We start from the raw sequence: 26,710 nt of genomic DNA, 5'->3' as shown, positions 1-26,710 counted from the left end.
ACATAAACACTCATTCAGAGCTGGTGATTTCTTTGGTCTGTCTGTCTCTCAGTTTCTATAACCAGCATTATCCTTTTTCAAGATGGAAATAATTATTTCTTGTCCTAAAAGATACATTCTCATTGCAAACAATTCAGGCACTGCATAAAATGTTAAAAAGAAACTGAAAATCACGTATATCCTTTCAACACAAAAAATAACACATTGATTTTGCAATTGCACAGAGCTGGTCTTAGCCCAGTCACTTACTTGGTGCCTCACCTGATAAATGGGAATAATGATTGAAGCTGCTCACAGTGCGAGGATTTAAGGTAATATTTGTAATCATTAGTTGTGACCATTACTATTACTAACATACTTCTAGTCTTTTTATGCATAAATATATATATATGTTATGTGCATTTCTTATGTTCCCACAAAGTGGCTTTTGTGTGACAAAAAGATTATTTAGCAAATACATTACTTTGATAAATAAATAATGTACTAAGGTTCTAAGTTTTGAGTTCAACTGACAAATTTTATGACTCTATTCATAAGCAGAGGTTGCCTGTTTTGTTTTTCAAAGCATGCGCTCCTGGAGAGAGTTTGAAAGCAACAAAGAGAGGATTCCTTGAAGGGTATGTGTTATGGATTGAAGTTTGTGCCCCCCCCTACCCCCCGCCCAAAATTCATATGCTGAAGCCCTAACCCCCAGTGTGGCTATATTTGGAGATGGGGTCTTTAAGGAAGTAATTAAGCTTAAGTGTGGTCATAGAGTGAGGCTGGTCCCATGGGATTGGTGTCCTTATAAAAGAGTGAGACATTGGAGCTTGCACAAAGGAAAGGTCACGTGAGGGCACAACAGGTAGGTCAGAGGTCAGCAGTAAGAAAAGAGCAGGGATCCAAACACCACTAGATGGTTAACATCCCTGGAGATGGGCAGAATTTGGAGGGTTGACTTTTGGGTGCATACATATGTCCAAACCTGAGGCTCGGGCTCCCCTCTGGGCAATGAAGCTGCATAGCCACTGCTGGGTTTGTGAACTGAGATTTGCCCAGTCTTAGAGTTCTTGAATTTAGCAAATGAAAGTATAAGCACTGCAGCTAAATTTCAGTTTCAGATCATTTTAGAATATTTGCAAGCTTCTTATACAAAAAAAGTGGTCACTCTTTTCTGGAATTCAAATTAACTAGGCATCCTGTATTTTATCTGGCCACCCTACCCAGTATGGGAGCAATGATCTGAAGGGCATGTTAGTAATGCACATCAAAACATTTAAGCCATACAAAATTGTTAGCACGACAATTCCACTTCTAAGAATTGAGTCACAAAAAATCATTAGATAATAGGTAAACACATACAGGTAAGCATATTATTACCATATTGCTTATAAAGAATGAGTACATAGTTATAGTATTTTTGTTCAAATGTATACAGCCTTAAAATTTTGTTTTTTAAATCTATATTTATTAATATGAAAAGATATCTAGGATTTAACATTAAATTTAAAAAGCTAATAAAGTAATTTTAAGTTTGATTTTATTTTTAACTAAATCTTTTATATGTGCAACTCACATACACGAAAAATATCTGGGTAACTATACCAACATGTTGACAGGAGTCACCTCTGGATTGTGGGATTATTGGTGACTTTTACTTTGCTCTATATGCCTTCATGCATACATTATTTTAATAATCAAAACAAAATAATAATGCTATTATAATTTTGAAAGTAAAAGTACTAGTAACTCTCCAAAAAGAATTATGCAAAAGTATTCTTTGATATTTATACAATCTTACAATCGGAAGCAGTGAGTCCATGTGTAGACAGATTCAGGACCTCCTTACCTAAAGTTGTGGGCATGTTCCTCTTCCTATTTTGGTGTTGATTTACCTAAGCTATGTCATCTTTCTCTTGCCTAAGCCACAGAAGAACCTGAATGTATATTTGCTATTTTTGTTTATTTGTGTTTTATGGGGAGGTGTTTCTTTTTTTTCTTTTGGCTACCCTATATCTGTTTTATCCCTTCTTTTCATTACAGAGCACCAATATTCCTCTGGAGAAACCATCTCCACACCCTATGCTCAGTCCATGTGCTTTGGGTAAAACTAAGTCCAACCTTGGCTCCAAAGGTGTACATGTAACCCAGATAAGTCCAATCAGAGCATACCATTCCCCTGGCCTAATAATCTGCCCAGATAAGAGGATGAGGTAGAATTCTGACTTATGGAAATCAGGTCATGGATTTTTGGGGGGTCAAGAGAAGCACTCTTTCTATTGGACCAGAACCTGAGAGGATATATGTCTGTAGTTGCTAGCCATCTTACCACCATCTGAAGCCAACACACACAGCAGAACTGCATTAATAGAGAGGGGGAAAGTTTACCTCCTGGATCACCCTGTACCTGAAGCCCAATTTTATTTCATTTTTGAAGAAGTTCATTATTTCAAGTAACTTAGCATGGACCTTAGATTTATCACGAATTCTCCAACAAAGGCTATCATTAATTTATAGGTATGAGTAGAATTTTATAGGTGGAAATACACTTAGGAATAGGGTTGGAAAGCGTCCTGTATGTACAAAACAAGTCTTGTATTTAATGATTTTGCCTTGCTTTCTGTATTGGCTTTCTCAGGACACCCTAAATGTCCTGTATTCAGCTTTTTTCAATAAATTACAAAAATTCAGCAGTTAGAGCTATATCTCAAATTAATCTGGGCATTTACTAAATTTAGTGGCTTTACTAAGCAGTCATTCAATTCCTACAACCTCCCATGCTTCACCCTGCTCTATAGATGTCTGCCAACTGAAACCCAAGTTTAGACAGCTATATGAATTAATAAATTTCCCTTTTTTGATTAAGTGGTTTTAAACCATATTTAGTCTCTTATAACCAAAAGAAAGCTAACTGGACCCAATTAATTACAGGACCATCAACAACTAAGCTCTATAATCTATAATAATAAAAGAGTAATATGTTAATTAGACTGGATGTCTTCCGGACGTCCTTCCTGACAAAGCCAGGGCCAGGGGGAAGCCAGACCGGGTCCCAGGTGCCTGCAGGAAGCCAGAAGGAAGCAGCCCAGGTCCCAGGTGCCTGCCAGCAACCGGAGGAGGGAAGCCTGGGTCCCGGGTGCTGGAGGGAAGCTGGTGCCAGCAGCCGGGGGAAGGAAGGCCTACTCTTGCACGAATTTTTGTGCATCGGGCCTCTAGTCTAATTATAATAATAGCTACATTTTATTAATCACTTACTGTGTCTAAGACATTTTAAATACATTATCTTACGCATAAGGCCACCCATTCTTTGAAATAGACATTATTTTCTCTATTTCACAGATGAAGAACGTGAGGCTCCATGAGGTTAAATAATTCACCCAAAACCACTTATCTAGATGGATGAAACCAGGGTGTCAGACTCCAATCTACATTCTTCCACTGTACCATCTAGTCTAGACTTTGGATTCTGCACTCGAATCTCACACCACAGAAAGAATCCTTTTATTGGGCTTGGGTTCACTACTAATTGAGCCAAAATAACCAACAGAAAATCTAACTTCACACAATATCTCTGATTTGAAGCCAAGTATATGAAAACTGCGTAAACAGAACCTCAGTTTAAAGTGGGCAAAGGACATCACCTATTACTACCATTTTCTCTAATTTCCAAGCAAGGATCAAGATCCAAAAGCAGCATATTTTCTCTCTCCCATTTTTTTGGGGGGGGGCAACCTAATTTTTGGAGACCTTGCTTTGGCAAGGCTGAAAAAAAAAAAAAAGATCCAAAAGTAACTACTTGGCTCACCTGAGTCATGTCAAATACCAATCAGCATCATTGCAACTCAAAGCATTAATTAAAGTTTAATTAAAGTCAACTCCATTGTTGAAGTTAACTGGATAATTGCAAATTTTCCGCTTTATATAAACACTGCCTAAAACTGTACAAGCTGGACATGAACATATGCATGCAGACCTGAGACAAGGAAATCACTAGATTCCCCAAAGATAATTTGTTTCTTATAAATATCTAAAAATCCTATATAATAAAAGCCTAGTATGTTAAGTGTCTGGTCGTCTAGTGACTGGTCGACTGTTCAACCCGTCAAAGTGTAATATGCTAATGATATGCTAAGTCCGCTCAACCACTCGCTATGACGTGCACTGACCATCAGAGGGCAGACGCTCTGACTGGTAGGTTAGTTTGCTGCTGGGGTCTGGCCCATTGGGACTGAGCGAGATGGGCCAGACATGCCCTGGAGCCCTTCCTCAGTCCCTCCCCAGTTGGCCAACCTCCTGCATCCCTCCCCAGCCGGCCGACCCCAATCACCCTGATTGGGACTGGGCGAGACAGGGCTGCACACGCCCTGGAGCCCTCCTGCAGTCCCTCACCGGCCTTGATCGTGCACCAGTGGGGTCCCTCGGCCTGGCCTGAGCCCTCTTACAATTCGGGACCCCTCAGGGGATGTTGGAGAGCTGGTTTTGCCCAATCCCATAGGCCACACCCCTTGGGAGGGCACCAGACGCAGGGCTCACAGCTGGTGAGCGCTGCTAGGGGTGCGAGCCTCTCCCATTGGGACTGATTGGGCATGAGTCCATGGCAGTCCCAGTGGAACTGGGATGAGTGGGAGCGGCAGGTAGGAGCTGCAGGCAGCATTGGACTGTGAGTTTCAGCCTGATCCCTTCAGCCCACCCCAAGGGACCCCACCCATGCACAAATTCGTGCACCAGGCCTCTAGTATAGAAATGAAATTATTCATGCACATTAACCTGTAACATGACATTCTATGTGCAATCATCTTGGGTTAGTTACTTCTCACAATAACCCAACACACCTCTCAAGAAATTCAGGTACAGCAGATGGAGGATTAGTTCTACTCAAAGTCACATGGTCAATAGCAAACCCATACAATCAAGTTTCTCACTTTCCAGAAGTGACTGAGTCCTTTGGGTTATCATATCACAGTTCATTGTGCTCTTGCCCTCCTCAGTCTCTGCTCTCCAGCAATAGCGCCCACAATCCTCATTTGCAACCTGGAGCGTCAGTGGCATAATGCTGCTACTTCCCCTGAAAGAGCAAAGGCGGGGACCAGGGGTTACTATAGAAGCCTGGGGGGATGGAGGCTGGCAGGCCAAGCTTTTTGGTTTGTTTCTGAATAAATCTATTTGTCAAACATCTCCACTTGCCAATTTCCTGGCAGCCCTGAATATTTTATGGAGGAAGTTCCAGGAACAAAAGAGACGTTGTTCCTTACAGCACCATCCCAGAGGGCTGGGGGAGGACTGCAGCCTCCTAGAGAGGGTCAACAGGCGACCAGTGTGGTTGAAGGGGATGGAATTTGTGACACTACACCCCCAAGGTCAATAGGATGATGACAAGCATCCCACCCCACCTTCACTCCACGCCCTCCTAGTGCACATGCGTGCTTTTCTCTGTTGAGAAATGGAGAGAACAGTCTCTGCAGCCTGGCCTAGCAATACCCCAAATACAAAGGTTCTTTTCAAATCCACCTCTGAACTTCAGGGCCCAACTCATCCCGTCCACCCATGAGCTCCTGGCAGATGCTCAATGAGTGACTGTAACCTCATCTGCCTTGATTCCTGCAAGAGCCTTCCATCAGTGGCACAGCAAGTTCAGTGCCTTGAGAGAGGTCTGCCCATACAGGCAATAAAGGGACGCATTGTCCGCAGAGAGTTTAAAAACAAGAATAAAACTGCCTTTTTTCACATGTCCCAGCAATTATAAACAATGTCAGCGATACAGTATTCCTCCAGACTAGAGTGGACCACCTCTCCCCGCTATGGCGATGCCAGCCACTGTTCCCACTGGGTCTCCACCCTCTCCTTCCCACTCCTATTCTCACTTCAGCCAGAGGGATCACTTCAAAATGGGATCTGGGCATGAGATGCCCGTGATTTAACACTCTTGCTTTCTCCCACGGCCTTCAGAACGAATCCAACCTCTCACAGCTTCCGACTCTTCCCAAACTGAGTCCAACCAATTTTTCTAGCCTCCCCTGCATCCTTTCTCCCTCCCTATGTGTCCAAAATTCCTGGTTCGTTGGACACATCAGCCCATTTTCAGGCTCCCATGCTTTTTTTGTTGTTGTTGTTCAAGTCACTCCTTCTATTCAGAATTTTCCTTTTAGTAATCTTGCAAATCCCAATGTATCTTGCAAAGCGTGACTGGTATGTCTACTTCCCTGGAAAACCTCCCTGACTGCCTCCAGCCTGGGAAGAATTCAACATCCTTCCTGCCTCACCTCCATGCCCCACTGTCACTTACAGCATAGTCCACCCCCTCTGTTTCTATCGACTACAGTTTGACGCCTGTGCTCTCCCCACGAAGCCCCATGCAGTGCCTGGCTACTGTGATTTTCTCCAAGTCTGAGCTGAATGAAGACTTTCCTAGGAGATTATTTGTAGAGGTGTCCCATCTCAGCCATGAGAATAAGTGAGCTAACACTTGCGACTTCAGAACCAACTCTGTCATAAAGAAACCATGATAGTCATGTGGCCTTGAGCCAATCAAATGATTTCTCAGGATCTCAACGATTTTTTTCATTTATAAAATGAGAAAGTGAAGGTTGATGGTGGAGCAGACCCCTTTCAACTCCCAGGGCTGGGAGGTTTTCCACAGAGAGACTAGCCCAGGCTGAACCAGAACCTTCTGTCCTAAGTCAGGGCTTCTAGGAAACAGGCTCAGGTCGCCTCAGCCTCAGCCCTCCACCACGTCAGAGGACAGGTCAACAATGCCAGCTTGGCTGCTGGAGGCCCAGCCTCGTGGGTGACAGGGCAGTTAAGGAAGTGACTGCGAAGGGCTCTTGGACCCTTTGGAAACCATTCTATCTGATGACATCCAACCAGAATGCTAAAATTTCACCAAGCCAGCCATTCTGGGCCATGGAAAACTACTCCACTGCATCCTTTGCTTTAGGGAAAAGAGCTTGTCATTCCTATCCTCCTCTTCCCTCCTCCCAATCCTCCCACCTGGCAGAAAAGCCACACAGGGGTGGGGGGCAGCCTTACTAGCAGGTGTTTCTCCAGAAAGTCATTGGGGGTGGGGTGTCAAAAGTCATCAAGGACATTGATTGATCCTGTGCACTAACCTAGCAAATCAACCAACAACCCACGGTGGGCAGGCCCTGGGAGGAGAGAATGCTATTTAATGCTGCAGGAATCTGCTGGGTGGTGGCTCTATCTCAGTCAGGGGGCTGCTAAATGGGTACATAAAGGGAAGTCAGAGGTATCAGTGTTTGACCTCTTCCCTCCTGATGCAGCGTGCAGCACTGCTGCCTGCATTGCCTGAGGCAAAACCCCGCCTCCTCCTGTCCCTCCTCCCAGCACCCCAGGGAGAGAATCTGCAGATTCTGACACTGAGCGCCTGCAGTCGCTGGGAGCCTCTCCAGGACTGGCCTGTGCAAAGGAAAAGGTTTGAACAAGGAGAGGAAGAGTAAAGGGAAACAGTCGTTGGTTTGAGTCAGGAGAGAGTTTGAGCCAATCGTTGGCTGCTGGTGGAGGACGGTAGAGGGGTGCATGCGGTGACCTGGTTAGATTTTTCTTTGCCTAGTTAAGCTCAAATCCATTCCAGATGTCCCGACTGGAGACGCAGCCCTGCAGGGGCCTCCAGCACTCAGAGCCGTCTCACAGCATGGACACAGGTGGGCTTTCAGACTACTTGGGGGCAGGGCGGGCAGGGCAGTGGGTGCAGGGGAGAGAAGTTTTGGTGGTGAATAAGAGAAATTATTCAGGATGGGAGGCGACAGTTGAGGAAATTGAACTTGGCCCTGGGCAGCTGCTGTTGGAGATAACCCTCCTTGCTCCTGCAATGGCGGTGCTTTTTGCAGAGGACAGCAGTGAAGCGCTAGATCTGGGGCTGCAGGTCAGACCGCTGTGGGTGCCGTGCTGTCCTTAGGTGCCATTATTTCACTGCGAAGTGGGACGTCGTTTGGGAGAAAAACCTGACTGCACTTTGCAAGCGGCTCCCTGCAGTAGGAGGGATGTGGATGAGAATGAACAGGAAAGGCCCCCTGAGCATCAGCATTAGGAGAGGCAGCTGATGGGAGCTAAGATGATTTCATCCTGGAAGATCTTCATGGGGTGGGAGACGGCTCTTTTCCAAAGGGCCTGGCAGGACTGGCCTGGGCTGGGCAGAGAACAGCTGCTGCTGACTGAGGGAGAAGCTGTGCAACCTTGGGCAACTCAGTCAACCTCTCTGGGCTCAAGGCAAACATCATAATGTCTGCTCTACTGACCTTAGTGGATTGTTATTTCAACCGTGAAAGAGATTTGTAAAATATGAAGTACAAGCTCTTTTATCATCATCCGTAGAATTTCTTAGACTAGTGGTCCCCAGCTCTGGCTAGACACTGAAATCCCTTGGGAGCTTTTACAAAAAATGGGACACCTGGGCCCCACCCTAGATCAATTATTCAAATTGGGAGAGGAGTAAGATAAGATAAGACAGCAGAGGGGGTAGGAAGTGGTACTTAAAAAAAAAAAAAAAAGAATTTTTGGTGATTCTGATGCCCTGGGACGATTCAGACCTACTGCCCAAACTCCCCAAGCTTCCTGAAGATACAGCACTGGGAGCACATCTTTAAAAAGCAGCTTCTTGGCTTTTCTCAGATCCCATGAATGAGCATTTCCAGGACGTCTGGCAATCTGCAATCAGCGGGGACATGTCATCCAGGGGCAAGTCTGTGGGTTCTCCCCTTCCCTGCAGGATGAGTAGTGATGCCCAGCAATGCTCTTGACAGCAGGGCAGAGCAGCAGCTCAGGGGAGGGGGTCCTCCTTAGATGATGTATGCAGACGTGTGCTTCCGGGATAGGGGGGCACTAGATGGCCACATCCAATCCCACTCCTACTCCACTGGAGACAGTCCAATTATAAAATTACAAATTTCCCAGCCAAAGAGCTTGAGAGCCTTAAGATAAAAGAGAAACCATGATGGGTGTTCTATAAGTAACAGCACAGGTTACCAGTGTTTTATTAATTAGCCCATGGATTGTCCAGGCTTTCCTGCTTCACACTCTCTCTGTTGACTCTGTCATATTCATACGATTATGTAAACACACACACACACACACACACACACACACACACACACACACACCGCAACCTCATTAAACATACAAATGGGGGAATGAAGAGGATTAAAGGAGCCGGATAACTGATACCAGGCAAGTGTGTAACTTGGAAACATTGCAAGTATAGAATTGAAGAAGGCAGATATGTTAGAAATGAAAGGGACCCTGGGGATTATGTTCGATTTCGTTCTCTCCTCTCATAGGGGCAGTATTAGCACAGCAGCTAAGAGCAAGGGTTCCAGAACCAGAGGCCTGGGTTGAATCCCACCACCTCCTCACTGGCTGTGTGACTTGGGGCAAGTGGCTCCTGTGAAATGGAAATACCCACGGGGCTGCAGGAAGATGAAATGAGCCAGTAGATGCAGAGGCCCCAGCAGTGTGCCTGGCACATATATGCCGAGATGTGATGGCTGCTCTCATTGTTATCGCTTCTGTTATTTTATGGTAGGTGAGGAAGCTGAAGTCTAGAAAATGATTCATTCAGTTTCTTCATACTTTTTTGACTCTCATAGAAATACAGCCTAAAGAAATAGTCATAAATGTGAACAAGTATCTATGCTAACAATGGTCACTGTAGCATCATTTAGTTTTAGAAGAATTAACTGAATGTCTAATAAGAGGGGTAGGTTACCAAACTAATGGTGCATCTATAGGATGGTTATGTAATAAATAAATGCATGAGAAAGTTAGAGACATAATATAAAGTTTCTAAAATAAAATCCAATACGATCTCTCTAGAGATATAGATACACTAAGACAGAGCTAGTCCAGAAGAAAAACCCAATAATGTGAACACTGAATGTCTCTGGTTGTGTGGTCATGGGGACTTTCATTTTTTGTCCTTATACTTTCCTGAAGTGTGCTAACTTTTTATGAAAGTCAGAAAATAAAATGTTTATTTCAGGCAATTTGCTCAAGGTGGGGCAGTGCCTCAGCAGCCCACAGGGCTCTCCATCCCTTCCAGGGCCTGCTGCTTCAGCAGCCTGCGCTGCCAGGAGGAAGGGACACTGCATGGGTGAGGGGGTGACCAAACACCAAAAAGCACTGGGGGCTGGTGCAGCCGGGCAGGACTGGGACCAGCTCAGAGGGCATCCTGGCCTGGACCTGCAGAGCCAGATGCTTTCTATCCAGCTGAGCCTTTTCGGTCCAGGGCCACTGCGGGTCACCAAGGGGCATTAATTCAATGCCTGCCCCCTGCGTGGCCAGGGGAGGGGAGTCACTGCTTTTTCCCAGAAATGGACAGAACCAGCTTCTCCTCTATCTGAGGATACCAACAAATTGCACCAACTTCCTTACCCTTTGTCTGTTAACAGACTCCATTGCAGTGGGGAACAGGGCCTCAGGGGTTACTGGTTAGCACCCCTACTGGTCTGCATTCTCCTGCTTCTTTAATATAGCAATGCCTTTCCTTTCTGTGCCCAACATTTTTCCAATCATGAGGCCAAGGTGCTGACACAGCCAAAATGAAGGAATGTTTATTTTGCAACTTTAAAATAAAAAGAGATCTGGAATCACTTAATAACTAAGATGAACCTCATCAAAGAAAAATAGGCAGGAGGGAGGGAAAGTCAGAGCAAAGCAAAGCAAAGCAATGTATCATACTTGGTATGACATAAAAAAATATTACATCTCTTTCAAAATGGCGCTATAAACTGCTCAGTATATTTTTAAGCATTAAGTTCTGATTTTTGTCTAAAAAATAAGAGGCTGGAGAAGATGAGCTCTGAAATTCAGTGATTCTGTGTAAAGTTGGAATTTTAGTAACTTCAGCTTTCTTTTTAAAAGATCTTTCTGGCTCTGGCCGGTATCAGCTCACAGATCGAAGGGTCAGGGATTTGATTCCTAGTCAAGGACATGTACCTGGGTTGTAAGTTCAATGCCCGGCCCCAGTAGGATACCTGCAAGAGCCAACCAATCGACATGTCTCTCTCACATCGATATTTCTCTCTCTCTCTCGTCCTCCATTCCTTCCTTCCAGTCTCTCTGAAATGGGGAAAAAATATCCTCAAGGTGAGGATTAACAACAAAAAACAGATCGTTCTGGTGGCAAAAGCCAAGTAATCAAGTGTGCCAAGTTATCAAGGGACCCAACTGTACATCTAATGAATAAGCTGAGCATCTGTAGACTTATTTGAGCAGAAATCCAAAGTTGTCTGACCCAACCATCTCACTTTACAGATGAAGACAGCGAGCCAGAGAATGATACTAAAGCTAGCATTGCTGAGTGCCAGGCAGGCAACTTGCTCAGGGTCATGCAGCAGGTTAGTGATGGACCCAGAATTAGATGCTATTCCCACTTTCCCCACAGTCCACCTGCTCTGACTTTTAGTAGATTTAATGATGAAAGGAGCAATCATATATCAGAAACTCCTCCTCAGCCCAAGATGTCCAGAAAAGGATCAGGTACAAAGGCAACAGCAGGTCAAGAATAGCTACATCCTCTCTCCTTTCATCTCTGATCACAGTAGGGAAGCCCTGGAAGAAAGAACGGAGTCCGAGTCCGGGGCAAGCTGGTGGAGGAGCAGACAAGAGCATCAGACCCTTCCTGGGGGGAACAGACAACCCACAGATGCAGAGCCGGTGGCTGGGGGGAGACCCAATCGCAGGGAAAGCCACAGGATCCCACCTGTGAATGCCGCTCTTTGCTCTCTCCCCTCCTCTCGGGCAGGAACAGAGTGATATCTCATTATATGGCATCACTCAAGTAGAAGGTCATCCTCAAATAGGAAATACCCAAACACCAAAGTTTGCCTGTTTCTCATTTTAATCACTTTAGGTGGAAATCCTTATTTGCATCACACATCTCCCCGCCTCCTTCAGCGGGCAGAGAGCACAGCTGAGCCAGTGCCGGTTCCGTGAGGCCCCTGCTCTCCAGGCCATCGCGTAAGTCTGTCCCCTCGGGAGCTGTGACTGTGTCTCTGCAGGCTGCCAGCCCTCACTCTGCTCTCACTGTCTGTCTCTAACAGCCACTCCTGCTTCCCCCCATTTAACAGTCCACTGTAACTCCGTTAACGGCATCACCCAGGAAGGCCTTCTTGAGCAGGCTCATGCACGGGGTCCACCGAGTCTGTTTTCTAACCGGTAGTAGAAATGCACAGAGGGAAGTGTTTCCCACCTACAGGAAAACAACTGTGGACACATGAAATGACAGATGGCCCGGCCTCAGTGGGCACAGGGCAAAGGACAGCCCACACCCCACTGAAGGGGCAGCTGCGCTCAGCTCCTGCTGGCTGGTGTTGCAAAGTCAAACTGCAAGAACAATGAGACCAGACCTTTAGTTTTTCCAAAAATAAAAATAAAAATCCAGCACTGCATGTGAAATATTCCAACATTTATAGTATGTTTTCCCAGCTTTAGTGAAACGTAATTGTCATATTCAGTATTTATAATGTTGTGTCACATTTGGCCAGGAGTCAGTGACCCCAGCCCTGGTGTCAGGAGCAGCCAGCACAGTTTTAGGCTATGCGCTCCATGGTTGCTATTTGGAAGTCTGCAGCATGTAAAAGTATGAATCAGAGGTTGCAGGTGCAGATAAAATAAAATAAAACAAAAAAAGAAATACACTTCCAGATGGGAGAGGGTGACCCCCAGGAGCGGAGTCTGGCTGGGTGTGGGTGAGGGCCTGGATCCCCATGCGCACGTGTGGACAAATGGGACCCCTGCGCTGAGTGTACAGAGCAGTCCTGTGGGGCACACACGCTATGTGTCCAGCACGCCAGACTTTTCTCTTCCCAGCCATGCCGGACTGCCTCTACAGCGCGGGGGAGCGCCTGTTTGATTTATAGCTCAGCTACCATGACTTCTGGAAACTTTGTTCTCCCTGTGATTTATAACAGAGATCTGTAACCCAACAGTAACTTCTCTTTTTCTACCAGGACAACAAAGGGCAGGGAAGAGCCTCGAAGCTGATTCTGCTCCCTGGGCATCAGAAGCCGGCGCTCGTGGGTAAGATGCTAACTTTCTGCATTCCTTCCTTCCTCTCTAAAACAGAGAAGTCTGAGTCGCCTCTGCGTTCCCGGTTTCCAACCTATGACAGTGTCCTGCAGCCCCGTCAGGACATTTAGCAGAAAGAGTAAAGACCCAAAAGGTTAGAGACCCCTCACTCAGTGAGGCTGGGAGCTGAGGCCCTGCCGCCCAGGCCAGAGCCCGGGCCCAGCCTCTCTTTGCACAGGGCAGGCACCTTTGGTACTCTCTAAGCAGGGGTGGGCAAACTTTTTGACTCGAGGGCCACAATGGGTTCTTAAACTGGACCGGAGGGCCAGAACAAAAGCATGGATGGAGTGTTTGTGTGAACTAATATAAATTCAAAGTAAAGGAGCGGAGGGGAGAGCAAGAGAACCGGATAGAACAGCCGGATCCGGCCCGCGGGCCGTAGTTTGCCCACGGCTGCAGAGTAACAGTTACTAAACCTTCCTTCCACATCCAGCAGCTGGTTATCTGATTAAGGATTCCTCTAGCCAGGCCTGCTGCCTCTGCGCCCAGGGAAGTCAGGGAGGAGAGATGAATTACAAAGGCACTGAATACCATTTCCTGTGGACAGCGCAGGCAAGGAGTTGGGTTGGGTTGGGTAGGAAGTGAATAAAGTTGGCTTAAAAAATGGTTAAAGCCGAAACCGGTTTGGCTCAGTGGATAGAGCGTCGGCCTGCGGACTGAAGGGTCCCGGGTTCGATTCCGGTCAAGGGCATGTACCTTGGTTGCGGGCACATCCCCAGTGGGAGGTGTGCAGGAGGCAGCTGATCGATGTTTCTCTCTCATCGATGTTTCTAGCTTTCTAGCCCTCTCCTTTCCTCTCTGTAAAATACCAATAAAATATAAAAAAAAAAATGGTTAAATATTGCCTAGGTTTCTGTTTTCTATGGAAAAATATACTGAAGTCGGAGTCAGAAAACAGCGTCCTAGACAGCCTTGCCCAGCACCTGTGTGAGGGGAGGCTAGCATCCCACTTCCCGGCCTCAGATTCTGCTCCCGCGAGGCAGGCATTTACGGCCCCTTCCAGACCCCACACTCTGTCCCTCTGTGGCCTCAGCACTGCCTTTCCCAATGCTCTGGGCTCCCAGGAAGGGGCAATTGAATCTCTCTTGGGTTAAAAACTGTTGAAAAAAAAAATCTATATATATAAAGCCTAAGCAACCGTTACGACCGAAAGAGCAGAACGACCGGAACAACTAGTCGACCAGTTGCTATGACACACACTGACCACCGGCTCTGCATCTGTGGGTTGTCTGCTCCCCCCAGGAAGGGTCTGATGCTCTTGTCTGCAGGAGCTGCCCCCTGGTGGTCAGTGCGCTCTCACAGCCAACCTCCCGTGGCCCCTCCCCCTAGCCGGCCCCCATCAGCCCCTGGTGCTAAACCCTTCGTAGAGACCTGCTTCTGGATCGGGGTTTCGTATGTAGCATAGCAGCTCCCTCACAGATCTATTGAAAGTCAGCCCTTGACACAAAGATTTGTCTCCCTCCTGTCCTCTCCCTTCCCTGGGGCTGCCTGCCTGCCTGCCATGGTGGTAGTGTAGCTCCAGGAAGGAGGAAGGGGGAGGCAGGGAACTGCATGGTGGTGGGGAGCTGATTGTAGCATCGGCGTCTGGTGTCCATTCCACGCCCAGCCTGGTGACCATCACCTCCTCTCCTGACCCCACCAGGGCCTTTGGGCCTGGGCTAGGACGGGGAACCAGGGGTGGGTGGCAGCGAACGCTGTCCCTTTCCCAAGGGGGCTGAGGGCCAGCTCCCTCCTTGGGGTGGGGCCAACCTCCCCCGGTCAGTCCCACCCTTCTATCCCCCCGCTTCCCCCCTTGCATGATTTTGTGCTCCGGGCCTCTAGTTACCAATATATCATTCTATCCTTACAAGATATATTCAGATTGCATTTCTATATATCACATCACATGGTAAGTGCAATTATTTAAAGAGATGCTGCTGTGAATCCTTTAGGCAAAGAGCCTTCTGATAAAATAGCTAGCTATCTTGAGTTGATTTTTTATGTCATATTTCGTTTCAATGTTTGAGAGAACAAAACTGAAGTCACAGGGACCCTACCTTTCTCTGAGAGTGCAGGTGGCCCAGCCCCACCCCAGTGGCTATTCAGGGTCTGGAGCCTCTCCAGCTGCCTGGCAGAGGGAAGAGCCTGCTCAGCGGAGAGTTTATTTCCTGCTAAACCCGTTCCCTCACAACCTCACAGAAAGCAAATGGAATTAGCTTTCTTATTTTGCAGATGACAAAACTGAAGCTTGGAAAGGTTAAATGAGGTGCAGCTACCAAGCGGTGATTCAGACCAGACTCCTAAGGCAAGCCAGCCAAGAGGCTCTGAGCTGAAATGGGAGGCAATCCCTCCCGCTCTGCTCTCCTGGGCTGGTCCTCATGGGAAGCTGTGGGGACGAGGTGAGCATCAGCAGAGCCTTCTGGCCTGGGTGGGAGCCCCGATGAGGCTAAGGAAGCTCTCTAGTCACAGTGGAATCAAAGGGACACTGAGAGGAGTAGGGGGAGCCAGCTTCTTCTGACCCCGGAGTCTCCTGTCTCCTCCACCTGAAAGGAGGAAATGGAACCTGGAACACACCTGAGGCATGTCACAGGGTGTCCCCACCTACAGTGAGGGGGAGGGTACAGTGGATGTGAAGGTGACCAGGGAATAGATGGGGGGGGGGGACCATGGGGGGTGCTGAGGATGAGAACCAGGGGAGGTGGGATTTGGAAAACCCCTGGAACAGTGTACGAAAAGTCTGAGCCGGTGGTCTGGCTTACGGATTCTGTCCCCAGGGCTAACTGTAAGGCTCTGAATTTGTCCCCAGGAGGAAGATGCAAGGAAATGGGTGAAGAAGGCTCTAGTGGAGTGCCAACCCCTGGGAATGCTAACTTGTGAGGTGAGGGGAGAGCAAGGGTAGTGAGGAGAGTCCATGGAAAGATGTATAGACAGCTACATGTTTTCAGAGCCCACAGGGAAAGAAGCAGAGCACACACACTGGTTTTCCGTTGGAGAGAAATTGGCATGTAAATAAAAGCTCATATATACTTCCAGGAACCACAAGTCCATTATGCCTTCTTGCTTGCTGCCAACCAGAGCCTCACCGCATTCTGTTCTATTATCTCTCTCCTGAGGACGACGGACCACACATGAGCTACTGCCCTTGATCGTGCCCTCTAAGCCTCAACTGTCCTACCTGTCGAAGAGGGAAACAGTGCCTCACCTACCCACCTCATCTGGTTGCTGTAAGATAACAATGATAATAACAGCCAGTCTTCCTATAGTGCTTACACATTGTGACATATTACGCTATGTACCTAGTGTTACATATTACATAAACATTATACATATACTAACTCATTTAATCCTCAAAACAGCTCTGTGAAATTGATACTCTTATAACCCTCCACCTGACAGAGAAGGAAACAGGTGAGATTTCAGAACTTTTTCAATGTCACCCAGCAGGGTGAGTGGCAGAGGTGGGATGTGAACCCAAAAATCTGGCCCAAGTCCATGCTCCTAACTCTTTGTTGTATGACATGCTGTGCATTTTACTAGTAAATGAATGGTGCATTGTCATTCCTGTTCGAACTATCCCCACTAGGGAGGGAAGCAGAGTGAGAATGCCCAGGGAGCGGACCGCACCTCCGGCCTGAGAACTGGCCCGGCTCCCCAGGGCTGGGCTTCCCAGGGAGAGGGGAGGAATGGCAGGTCTCCGGCCCTCCCAGTGCAGGGCTGTCTTCCTATGCTCTTTTTTAAAGCAAACTGTCTCTGCTGCCAAGAGCGGGTTTGTCCGTCTCTTGGAGACAGCGGTTGTCAAGCCCAGAACAGCAAGCATGTCAAAAATAGCAGCGCCAGCAGACTGCGTGGCTGCAATTTCCTTTTGAAATGTCGGCTTCGCTCTCGCCAAAAGAGCCGAGGTCTGTCTATGCTCCCTGCAGCCTGCAGTGGAGGCTGCTGAAGGTTCCAAGACGTTTGCTAGGGGCCGGCAGAGAGTGTCTGCTGGGGAAACCCTCTCCATAGTAACAATGATGAGCTTGGAGTTGTGTTTAAGAGTGTTTTTGTTGTTATAAACCCCACCAAGGGTAGGCCCCAGATAGGTGACGAGGTAGCCAAGGTGAGACCAGTATTGATGATACTGACTATAGTGAAGGTCCCTTTTCTCTTCTGTTCTGGGAATAAGGGAGTCACTGTTCTGTTTGGATCAGTCACCGCTAGGTTTAAACCGCTCCCCTTAGGGTCCCAAGGAGATGAGGGTCAAGAAGGGATGGAGACGCAGGGTGAACGCCTTTCTCTGGGAGTTCAGAGCTAATGGGCCTCACACTCCCCAACCCCACAGAGTCCTCGAGTCCAGAAGGGGGAAGTGGTTCATCGCGAGTCAGGGTAACATGAGAACCAAGAGCCCATCTGCCGTTATTCCCGTGGCCTGATCCGGGACACTCCGTCTCTGCTAAGCCCAAGCTCCAGGCCTGAGCAGCTGTGCAACCTGGGGCAGCGGGTGTAAGTGGGATGGAGGGAGGCAATTCTACAGCTTAAAGAACGCATTTCTTTTCCTCCCCTAAGAGACCTTGACAAGCTGGAGTGAGACCACACTTTGCTTCCTGGGGCAGCAACACGCAGTCAAAACCAATCAGAGCCGGACACCAGTTCCAGCCAGACTGTCCGGGGAGGACAAAATTCTCTACTTGGCATTTACATGCAGGTGCGGGCGACAGAAATACTGCCAAGAACAAGGGCTCAGCCAGTGGAAGGAGGAAAGATAAGCCGCAGGACTAGGTGTCATGTGAGGAAAAGCACCAAGGGGGGGAAAGCAGGGATTCGTGAGCGAAAGGCAAGAAAGGCAAGAGAACTGTCTGCAGGAAGGCGGCTACCCCCACTTCTGTGTGCAGGCAGCACCTGACTGCGGGACCCGCCCCCCTGCCTCCCCCCACCCCCACCCAGGGGCTGTGGAAGGGAATGAGTGCTGCAGGGAAAGGGAGGAGGCCGAGCGAGTAAAGTCCTGACTCCTGTGCAATTTCTTAAGGAAGTCTGTGTTCACAGGTGCAGAGATTAGGTGGGGTTTTGGTTTGTTTGTGGAGGTTTTGTTGTTTTTATTTTTGTTTTGCCAGCAAAGTAGAAATCCCTTGGGCAGATTCACTGCCTTAGTCCCATGTAATAAATAATGAGCAACATACTTGTTGTAGTTTAATAATGCTAATTATGCTCTGCATCTACCAAAGGCAGTTTGACCTATCTTTAGAGCAAAAACAAACAAATGTGTAAATCCCACCATCGTTTGATTGTATATATATATAAAAAAATCAGTCCTTGGCGCTATACATGAGTAGCAAGGAGCAACTGTATAGAAGGATCTAAAGTGTCCCTCTGTGGCAGAAGAAAAAAACTGTTATTCCATTCTGGATACTCAGTCTGGTCCATCTTTTAAAATGCTGCACTTCTAGATTTATAAATCCAAACCATTCCCCCAGCCATGCTGTAACTCTCCCAGGTATTAGCTTTGTCACTTTTTTTTTTTCAAAATCAATGATTTTTTTCTTTTAAATTTATAGAGTTGTACAACTTGTACCACAATCCTGGTTTAGAAAACCTCCAGTCCCCCTAGCCTGTTTGGCTCAGTGGATAGAGCACCGGCCTGTGGACTGAAGAGTCCCAGGTTCCATTCTGGTCAAGGGTATATGCCCAAGTTTCAGGCTCCATCCCCAGTAGGGGGCATGCAGGAGGCAGTTGATCAATGATTCTCTCCCATCATTGATATTTCTCTCTCTCTCTCTCCTGCTCCCTTCCTCTATGAAATCAATAAAAAATAGAAAACCTCCAATCCCACTCCCAAAGTCCCCCCATGTCCTGCTTCAGGTGGGACTTACCCTATGCTCTCTGACCTCCAGCAAGGAAAGTGCATAGCTCTCTCACAGACTGGTGGGGAATCTTAATTCAGCTTGTCAAGGAGGGTCCCCTGCACCTTGCACCACTGGGATTCATGTCCTAGCTTCTGTTCTGCCTTCAGTGCACAAGAGAGACTGCTGGGTACTGTGAGAACCTTCCAGTGAACTAAGGCAGTTAGAGGGTCACCCCTGAGTTAAGGCTTTTTCTAGGCTAATTCCCACCTTACACCTTCCTAAGTCATCTTTTCTCTGTGTATTTTACTATTTCTACTGTTCCTTTGTCTTAAACATCTCTATAAGCTTCTCAAGGTTGGGGGACCCTAAGGTGAATATATTTCAGTGCAATATGGCAGAGTATTTTTATCAGACACTTACAAGATTCTCTCTCTTTCTCTCTGACTCTGTCTCTGTCTCTTTCCCTTCCTTGCAGGTTCAGGAAATTCTGGGAGACACCTTTCTGACCCCACAGCAATCTCATCTTGCTTCATAAGTTCAGGAGTTCCTCCACAGAGGTGAGCAGGGTAGGAAAAGATGGTTTACTGAGATGCCAGGGAAAAGGTCTCCTCCGGTTGGAAAACAACAGTCTCAGCAAACACAGCTAGTCCTAGACTCCAAAGTGTGAGCTCCGCAGAAACCCCAGAGGGACTCCCAGCCACCAAAAAGGTGAAGGGGGGGGGGGGTGGGGAGAAAGACAGACAGATACACACAGAGGGCAGAAGAGATTAAAATAACACAAGGGAAATGTGAGAAGAAAAAACACAGAGCGAGAATGAAAAGAAGGGAAAATGCAGAGAAAAGGAGATTGATTGGAAAGGGCGGGGCATACCAGCAGCAGGGGAAGAGAAACAGAGAAGAAACGAAAGCGGGTGGAATAAAAGACACACAGACTGAGAGCGAGATGCTGCTGACGTTCGGGAAATCCAAACCCTGATTTTGCCCAAATGCATTCCCTTGCACCCTCTCTCTGCCCCCCACCCCACCCTGATTCTAATTTGGCACGAAGGACTGAGCCCACGCAACATTCCCCAACAGTAGAACCTACCTCAGATGCACAGACAGCCAGCTGCACCTTGCTCTCATCATGGGGTGGTCAGGCGGGAGGACTAGCCTGCGTCTCTGTGGAGCCTAATAGGTCCAGGACAGCCTCCGGGAGCTTCTGCGGGCCGAGTCCTGGCCTGTGCCGGCAGCTGTGAGATCGCAGCCCAGCTGTCACAGTAACATGGGGTGCTGTTCTCTTGGTGCTCAGAGCACAAAATCCACACAGAGAGGCTCAGTCAGAGAGGGATCACTTGGCAAAATCCTCCACAGAAACTAGGGCAGGTCACAGCCTCTCAGTTTTTCTTCGACATCTTAAGAAGAACCACCTCTGAAGTTCCTCCCAGGAGCTAGACTGTTCCCTAGTGGGGAAGGAATATCACTTCCCTCCATCTCTCAGCTGGGAGGAGCCTCTCTCTGAGGAGATGGAAACTTCCTGATGCTAGGATGGACTGAAACCACTAGGACTCTCGTCAAGGCCCAGGTGGCTGCCTGAGGATCAAGTACCCGCAACGGTCCCCTTGCCATTTTGAAAAAGATGGTATTGACATTGGCTTAACTGGCAGTTGCTTAGTATTCAAGTTTCTTTGAAGAATCGGAGGTGAGATGAGGCAGCTTCCATGTCTGGGCGGGGAGACCGGGCAGAAAGGTCCAGGCGGAAGTTGTAGGGACCTGCTTTTTCAAAGGTCACACATCCCTGTCCTGGCCCTCCTAGGCCCTGGCCTGGTGTGGGGGAGGTGCTCCCACTTCAGAAGCTGGGGATATGTAGTCTCCCTTGCTGCCCAAATCAGAAAATAGAGAGAACCGTCTGGAAGGTTGCTACGGCAACCAGAGTCCCTGGAGAGCCCAGTGCTCCACAAACCCTTTACTTCCGGGCATGCTCGGACTTGGAGAATAAATTTATTAGGAATGGTGATGAAGGTGATCACATACACACATGTGGAGATACACGCCTACATGGTCCAACATTTACCCTCAGCTGGGCCCTTCTCCTTTCCCCAGATACCCAGGAGAGATTTGGAAAAGTAGCACTTCATGGCCTCAGAGCAGGTTTCTGAATCATGAACTCCTCTATCTCCCGCTGTATTTCAGGTTCAGAGAAGCTGAGCTCCAGTCAAAGTGGCCTCCAGTCCTAAGGATCACAGTGAACCTGCCTAAAGAGCACCCTCCTTTCCGAAGGGTAAGAAGAAAGACTGCAGCCCAGTTCAAGAGGCTAAGAAGGTATTTAAGGAGCTAATGGTCCAGAATGGCCTATTCTTGGGCTTTGGATCCAAGGCAGAAACTCTGGAGGGAGGCCTGGCCTATGGGAGGTGGGAGACAGGGTAATGAACTAAAGGTCAAGTCCATTACTACAATTCACACATTTGCATAGAATCACCCCCAGCTTCCCAGATGAGTTCATTGAATGTTCCCCATGAGGTAGGGAGGGGAAGACATCAATGTTCCCATGTAATGGGTGGGGAAACTGAGGCATTAAGAGGATGGTGCCAGTTACCCTGTAAAGCTGTGGCAAAATCCAGACTGAGATCTGGCACTCACAGAGCCATAGTATCTCAAGAAAACCCTCAAAAGGCCACCCCTCCTAAGTTGCTCTTCAAGAAAATAATTTTTTAAAAAAACAAATCTTATCCAAGAGTCTTAAAGCATAGATATAAAATTAAAAATATGTTAACAGTCCTTTTGGTTTTTGAACTGTACCCAAAAGAGCTCAGAACAGTACATCACAGTTTATCAAGGCAACAAACAAATGACGGTGTTACCAGGAGGGAAGTGAGAGGAAGTGGGCAGTGTGATGGAAGGCAGGAATTTCACAATGGAAGGAGATGGCTTAGTCCAGGTGGTGGTGACACCACCAAGTTACCTTACCGGTTAGAGCAAGTCGGCTGCAGCTCTGAGGGGCAGAGCAGGCGAGTGTTTGCTTGACTCAGCCAAACACCTCTAGTAGTGTGGTTGTCAGCAAAGAAATAAAGCTTCCTCCTCACTCTAAACCAGCTATTCCATTCCCAATAAGTTGGGAAGACACCCACACTAGCATCCAATGTGTGCTTTACCTGTCTGCAGGTCTAAGCTGGAGCTTGTTTTAGAAAGCCTTCAACTGTTCTAAATCAAATTCCCAAGAAGAAGGATGGAGGGCTAGAGAGGTTGGGGGGGAGGAGCGGGGGAGATAAATTTGCCATCTGTAACAAGAGTCCACTGCCTCTCTGAGATGACAACACCTGTTTAAGTGCCACCTCTCTTCCGATAGCATGGACGTGCCAGCTGCCTGCCTCTATTCGGCCATTTCCCCCAGCTCTGTGGTTGCCTTTTGCTAGTCCCTCTGCACAGGAAGGCACATGCACACAGAGCATTTGGCTCTGAGAAAGAACCTTCCTGGAAGTGAGAGAGTCAGGGGCTCAGAGTCAGGGGACTAAATGTAGACCAAAGCCTGATGTCTACTGTGCCAGAACACACCTGGAAGAAAACATCGGCCCCTTTAGTCCGGACTCACACTAACGTCCTCCAAATGGCCAAGTTTAATTGCAGTGTCTTTAATTCTGTTTGCGGCTGTGCATCTAAAGGGTCTTCTGCAGGATGACCAGCAGGTGTTACAGGGCCCTGGAATGAAACAGCAAGATGAGTACTGTCTCTGTCTTCCAGCTTCTGCCCGTTACCGCCTGGCCAGAAGCTAAGACAGGTGCATGCCCCAAAGCAAAGGACACCAAGGAGAAAAACAAGACCCAGGTATAACCTGGTTTCCATCCTACTGGCATCTCTGTACTGACAGCTGTTAGAAGTCTCAGACATGAAGAACCAGAATCTTGAGGGAAAGTCAGACAGAAATCTCATCCACAGAACAGAAGATGGCATGAATGGGTGGCACCATTAGAATTTAAACAATATCACTTAGAGGGATAAAACTTGAATGCTGCAGGAAACCAAGTAACAAGGTTGACAGTCCAGGTTTTTGGTCCTGGATGCCATGCACTCGGGTAAGGGAAGGAGTCAGGAAGCCAACCGGAGCTCAGGTGAGAGTCATGGAAAATGAGAAGGAAGCCTAAGAAATTATTTGCTCAGTGTCCCCCTTCTCGTGTAGAACCTGCCCGCATCAGTCAAACCTCAGTGAGCATCCTTTTCTCTGCATACATCCGATGTGGAGTGGGAAGGTAGCTGGGTCTCCGTTCCCGGGCGGCCTCAGAGAATTCGGGCTTGCCAAGTCCACCGTCGGCCATCTTCAGGTCCGGCGCAGGCTGCCCACACGTGACATGGGTGTACTGGCCTTGCTCCTCCTGCTCCGTCTCCCGGTGGTAGAAGTAGTTGAAGTTGGAGACGATGACCGGCACTGGTAGGGCAATGGTGAGGACCCCAGCGATGGCACAGAGTGAGCCCACGATCTTGCCTCCAACTGTCATGGGGTACATGTCCCCATAACCTACTGTGGTCATCGTAACCACTGCCCACCAGAAGGCATCTGGGATGCTGGGAAAGAGCGAATCATCATCATCAGCCTCTGCGAAGTAGACGGCACTGGAGAAGAGGATGACTCCGATGAAGAGGAAGAAGATGAGCAGGCCCAGCTCGCGCATGGAGGCCTGCAGGGTCTTGCCCAGGATCTGCAGCCCCTTGGAGTGGCGGGAGAGTTTGAAGATTCGGAACACCCGGACCAGACGGATCACTCGGAGGATGGCCAGGGACATGGCCTGCTGCCCGTTCTGGCCACCCCCTCCGTTGGCTGACTGCTGCTCCTGCTGCTGCACCAGCTCAGTGCCCAAGGTGATGAAGTAGGGGAAAATGGCCACCAAGTCGATGATGTTCATGATGTTGCGGAAGAAGGCTGGCTTGCTGGGGCAGGCGGAGAAACGCACCAGGAGCTCAAAAGTGAACCAAACGATGCACAGGGTCTCCACCAGGAAGAAGGGGTCAGTAAAGAAGGAGCCCCCCAAAGTACTTAGTGAGGAGGAGCCCCCTGCCCCCGCTCCCCCAGAGGCGATGCCAGGATGAAATGTATAGCCATCGTCTTCATCCTCTTCTTCCTCCTGACTCCCCCTGGAAATTGAGGAGACTCTGCTCACGCTGCCACCATTGCTTCCACCTCGACCATCTGCACGGAACTGGGGCAAAGTCTCCAGGCAAAAGATGACGATGGAGATGAGGATGACCAACACCGAGACGATGGCGATGCCCCTGGCGGGCCCCGAGCTCTCCGGGTACTCGAAGAGCAGCCACACCTGGCGCTGGAAGGGTTGGGAGGGCAGGGGCTTCTCGTCCTCGCCGCCCTCGGGAAGGCAGCCCTCGTCCTCCCGGAAGGCGGCCAGGGCCTCGTCCCCCAGTTGGTAGAAGCGGATCTCCTCCAGGAAGATGTCCAGGGGCACGTTGACCGGCCTCCGCAGCCGGCCCCCCGACTGGTAGTAGTAGAGGATGGCGTCGAAGCTGGGCCGGTTGCGGTCGAAGAAGTACTCGTTCCTCAGGGGGTCGAAGAAGCGGACGCGGCGGCCAGGGTCTCCCAGCAGCGTGTCGGGAAACAGCGACAGGGTGCGCAGTTGGGTCTCGAAGCGTAGCCCGGAGATGTTGATCACCAGCCGCTCGCTACTACAGCAGCCCTCACCCGCGCCAGCCTCCGGGAAGTCTCCCGCATCCTGTTGCTCCCCCTCCGGCCCGCGGACCTCCCCCGGCGCCGCCAGCGTCAGGGATTTCTCCGATCTCATGTCCTCTCCGCGGTGCGCTCCCCGCCACAACAGCGCCCCCCGATAACACCTCTGGAGCGGCAGCGCTTCCCAGCGCCGGCGGCGCCTTCTGTCTAGGGTGGGGCCCGCGCTCCTCCTAGCTAGCGGTCTGACCTGCGGTTGGGTCCGTGAGCCCTGAAACCTTGGTTCCTACAAGGCTAGGTCAGGGGAGGTGCCCTGGGCGCAGAGGTTTGGCCCCGCGCCTCCAGCTGTCCGCGCCTGGGGCTGGAGCTTACTGGGATACCTGAAATCGCAAACTGGCGCGTGTGACACCGGGTGCCGAAAAGACGGTGCTTCACCCCCTCACCTCCGTGCCTGAGACTGGGCTTCTGGACGCAGGGTTAGCACTCCCCAGCTCCCACTGCGCTCCTCCAACAGCTCAGCCCCGCCACTGCCGCGGGAACTGAAGCGCCAGATGCGCCTCCCTCCGGCTCCGCAAAGACTCCTGGCGGGGCTCGGCCTCGCCCAGCGTCCACCGCGGGCTGGCTCCGTCCAGCCAAGGTCGCCGTTCCCGCGCCACAGCCGCCACCTCCTCCCTATGGGCCTACCCTCAGGCCTCCGAGAGGGCCCTGGGCTGCCCCGGCGCCGGAGCGCGGGGACCCACCTCCCCACCGCTCAAGCCTTTGCTGCAGCCACCGCAGCTGCAGCGGCTCGGCTTTCTGCTCTGTCCTTCCTTCCCAACACACACTCCCCGAGTGACGTGGCAGGCCCCGCCTGCTGCCCCCTCCCACCCCACTCCCACAACACACCCCTCGCCCAGCCAGGGGTGCTGCGAGCCAGGGCGCTGTGAGAATAGACACACACTTGCCTCACCGGTAATCTTTCCCGCGCTCTGCAGGCACGCCTCTCCTCTTCGCACGTTCACATTCCTGGCCCCCCTAAACAAGCACTAATAGCCTCACACCACACCCCCTCCACACCCGCAATCAGCCTTTCTTATGTCAGTATACAGCGTTGACCTGCGCAGTGCATTTCATCAATAAGAAAACACACCCCACCCGCCACACGCACAGAGCACTGTGCCTCCACTCATCCAGAAATTTAATGAGAAAATCAAATCCTTGTTCGTCCTTCTGTGTTTACAAAGACCGATTTGCCAGCATCTCCAATCTCTACTGAAAAAAAGAAAAAAAGTAGAGGAAGAATTTTTGAGATATCTTGAGAGCTTCCAATTTAAATTGTACTGCATGTAAGTCCCGGGAGAATCCCATACCTCCTTTGCAAACCTGGGAGGCTGCAAGTCTCCTTAGGCATAGTGCTGGTAAAGAAAGGGGTAGGGGGTCGCCCATTGTCTTTCCCATCAGAAGTTTTGACAGGAGTCCTGGGAACTTGGGCAGCAGACCAGGTAAAGAAAAAACAAACAAACAAAAACAGAAGATGGTGACTTCTCAGAGGTATTGTGGTCCAGGGAAGTGCGGCCTGGAATTCATTTGCTCCTAGCCTCCCTGGGAAGGCATCTGGAATGTCTGCTTATTGTGCAGACAACAAAAGAGATGAGTGGGAAGAATATGTAAGAGTGTTGATAAAAAAAAATAATACTGTTTACTGAGCATCTACAATGTGCCAGCTACAATCTAGGTGCTTTACCTGTGCTCTCTCCCTCAGGCCTCACAACCCTATGAGAAAGATGGCCTCTGCTCTAGGTTACAAGACCCGCTTGGCCATATTTGAGTAGGGACCAAAGTTTGTTGTTAAAGATTCTTCCCCAAACTCTCCGGGAGGGGGTGGTTAGAATGGTTTTCCATCCATTTTGGCCAAAGACCGTATAGTCTTTTGTCACTAGAACAGACAGGTTAGTGTCTGGTGGAGGAGAGGTGGTCTGATTTTTTAAGACTGCCACTTCCAGGTAGGCTTAACAATTGCTTCTCTGTGCTTCAGTTTTCTCTTTTGGGGGCATCTAGGGCCAAATTGGCTGACAACTACAGGGTGTTTTGGTGTTTCTTCTTCTGCATATTAGATCGTTAGTAAGAGTTCACTGAAGATAATGATGGGAATGATTCATAAAAGTACTCTCAAACCACAAGATACACATAAGAATGCTTTGCATTACAGTGTTTTAAAACCACAGTGGCTAGT

The 26,710-nt window shown here is 49.0% G+C and overlaps 1 protein-coding gene and 1 long non-coding RNA gene across 5 annotated transcripts in view; one reads left to right on the top strand and one right to left on the bottom strand.

Annotated features, from left to right (window-relative positions):
* Positions 1-25,293, bottom strand: part of KCNA6 (potassium voltage-gated channel subfamily A member 6) — a 59,324-nt gene extending 34,031 nt beyond the window's left edge. For 2 of the 4 annotated variants that reach the window (XR_013960074.1, XR_013960075.1), the window contains exons 1-2: positions 23,030-25,293; positions 19,942-22,529 (exon numbers count right to left, since the gene is read on the bottom strand). Coding sequence is in view for 1 of the 4 variants with exons in the window: in XM_080659093.1 (XP_080515219.1) it covers positions 22,419-22,529; positions 23,030-24,616 (1,698 nt within the window). In the remaining 3 variants the exon portion in view is untranslated. Of the gene's footprint in view, positions 1-4,940; positions 5,045-19,941; positions 22,530-23,029 lie in introns of those variants that run through there. The other 2 variants (XR_013960076.1, XM_080659093.1) reach the window with 2 other exon arrangements.
* LOC308245623 lies at positions 11,841-15,431 on the top strand. Its single transcript, XR_013960302.1, has 3 exons — positions 11,841-11,949; positions 12,942-13,011; positions 15,271-15,431. It is a non-coding gene; the product is annotated as an uncharacterized lncRNA (long non-coding RNA).
* Positions 25,294-26,710: the final 1,417 nt, after the last annotated feature.

The sequence above is a fragment of the Plecotus auritus genome (assembly GCF_963455305.1).
Source record: "Plecotus auritus genome assembly, chromosome: 3".
Classification (NCBI taxonomy): domain Eukaryota; kingdom Metazoa; phylum Chordata; class Mammalia; order Chiroptera; family Vespertilionidae; genus Plecotus; species Plecotus auritus.
The sequence above is the reverse complement of the archived record's forward strand: the minus strand, read 5'-3'. Positions and strand labels throughout refer to the sequence as shown.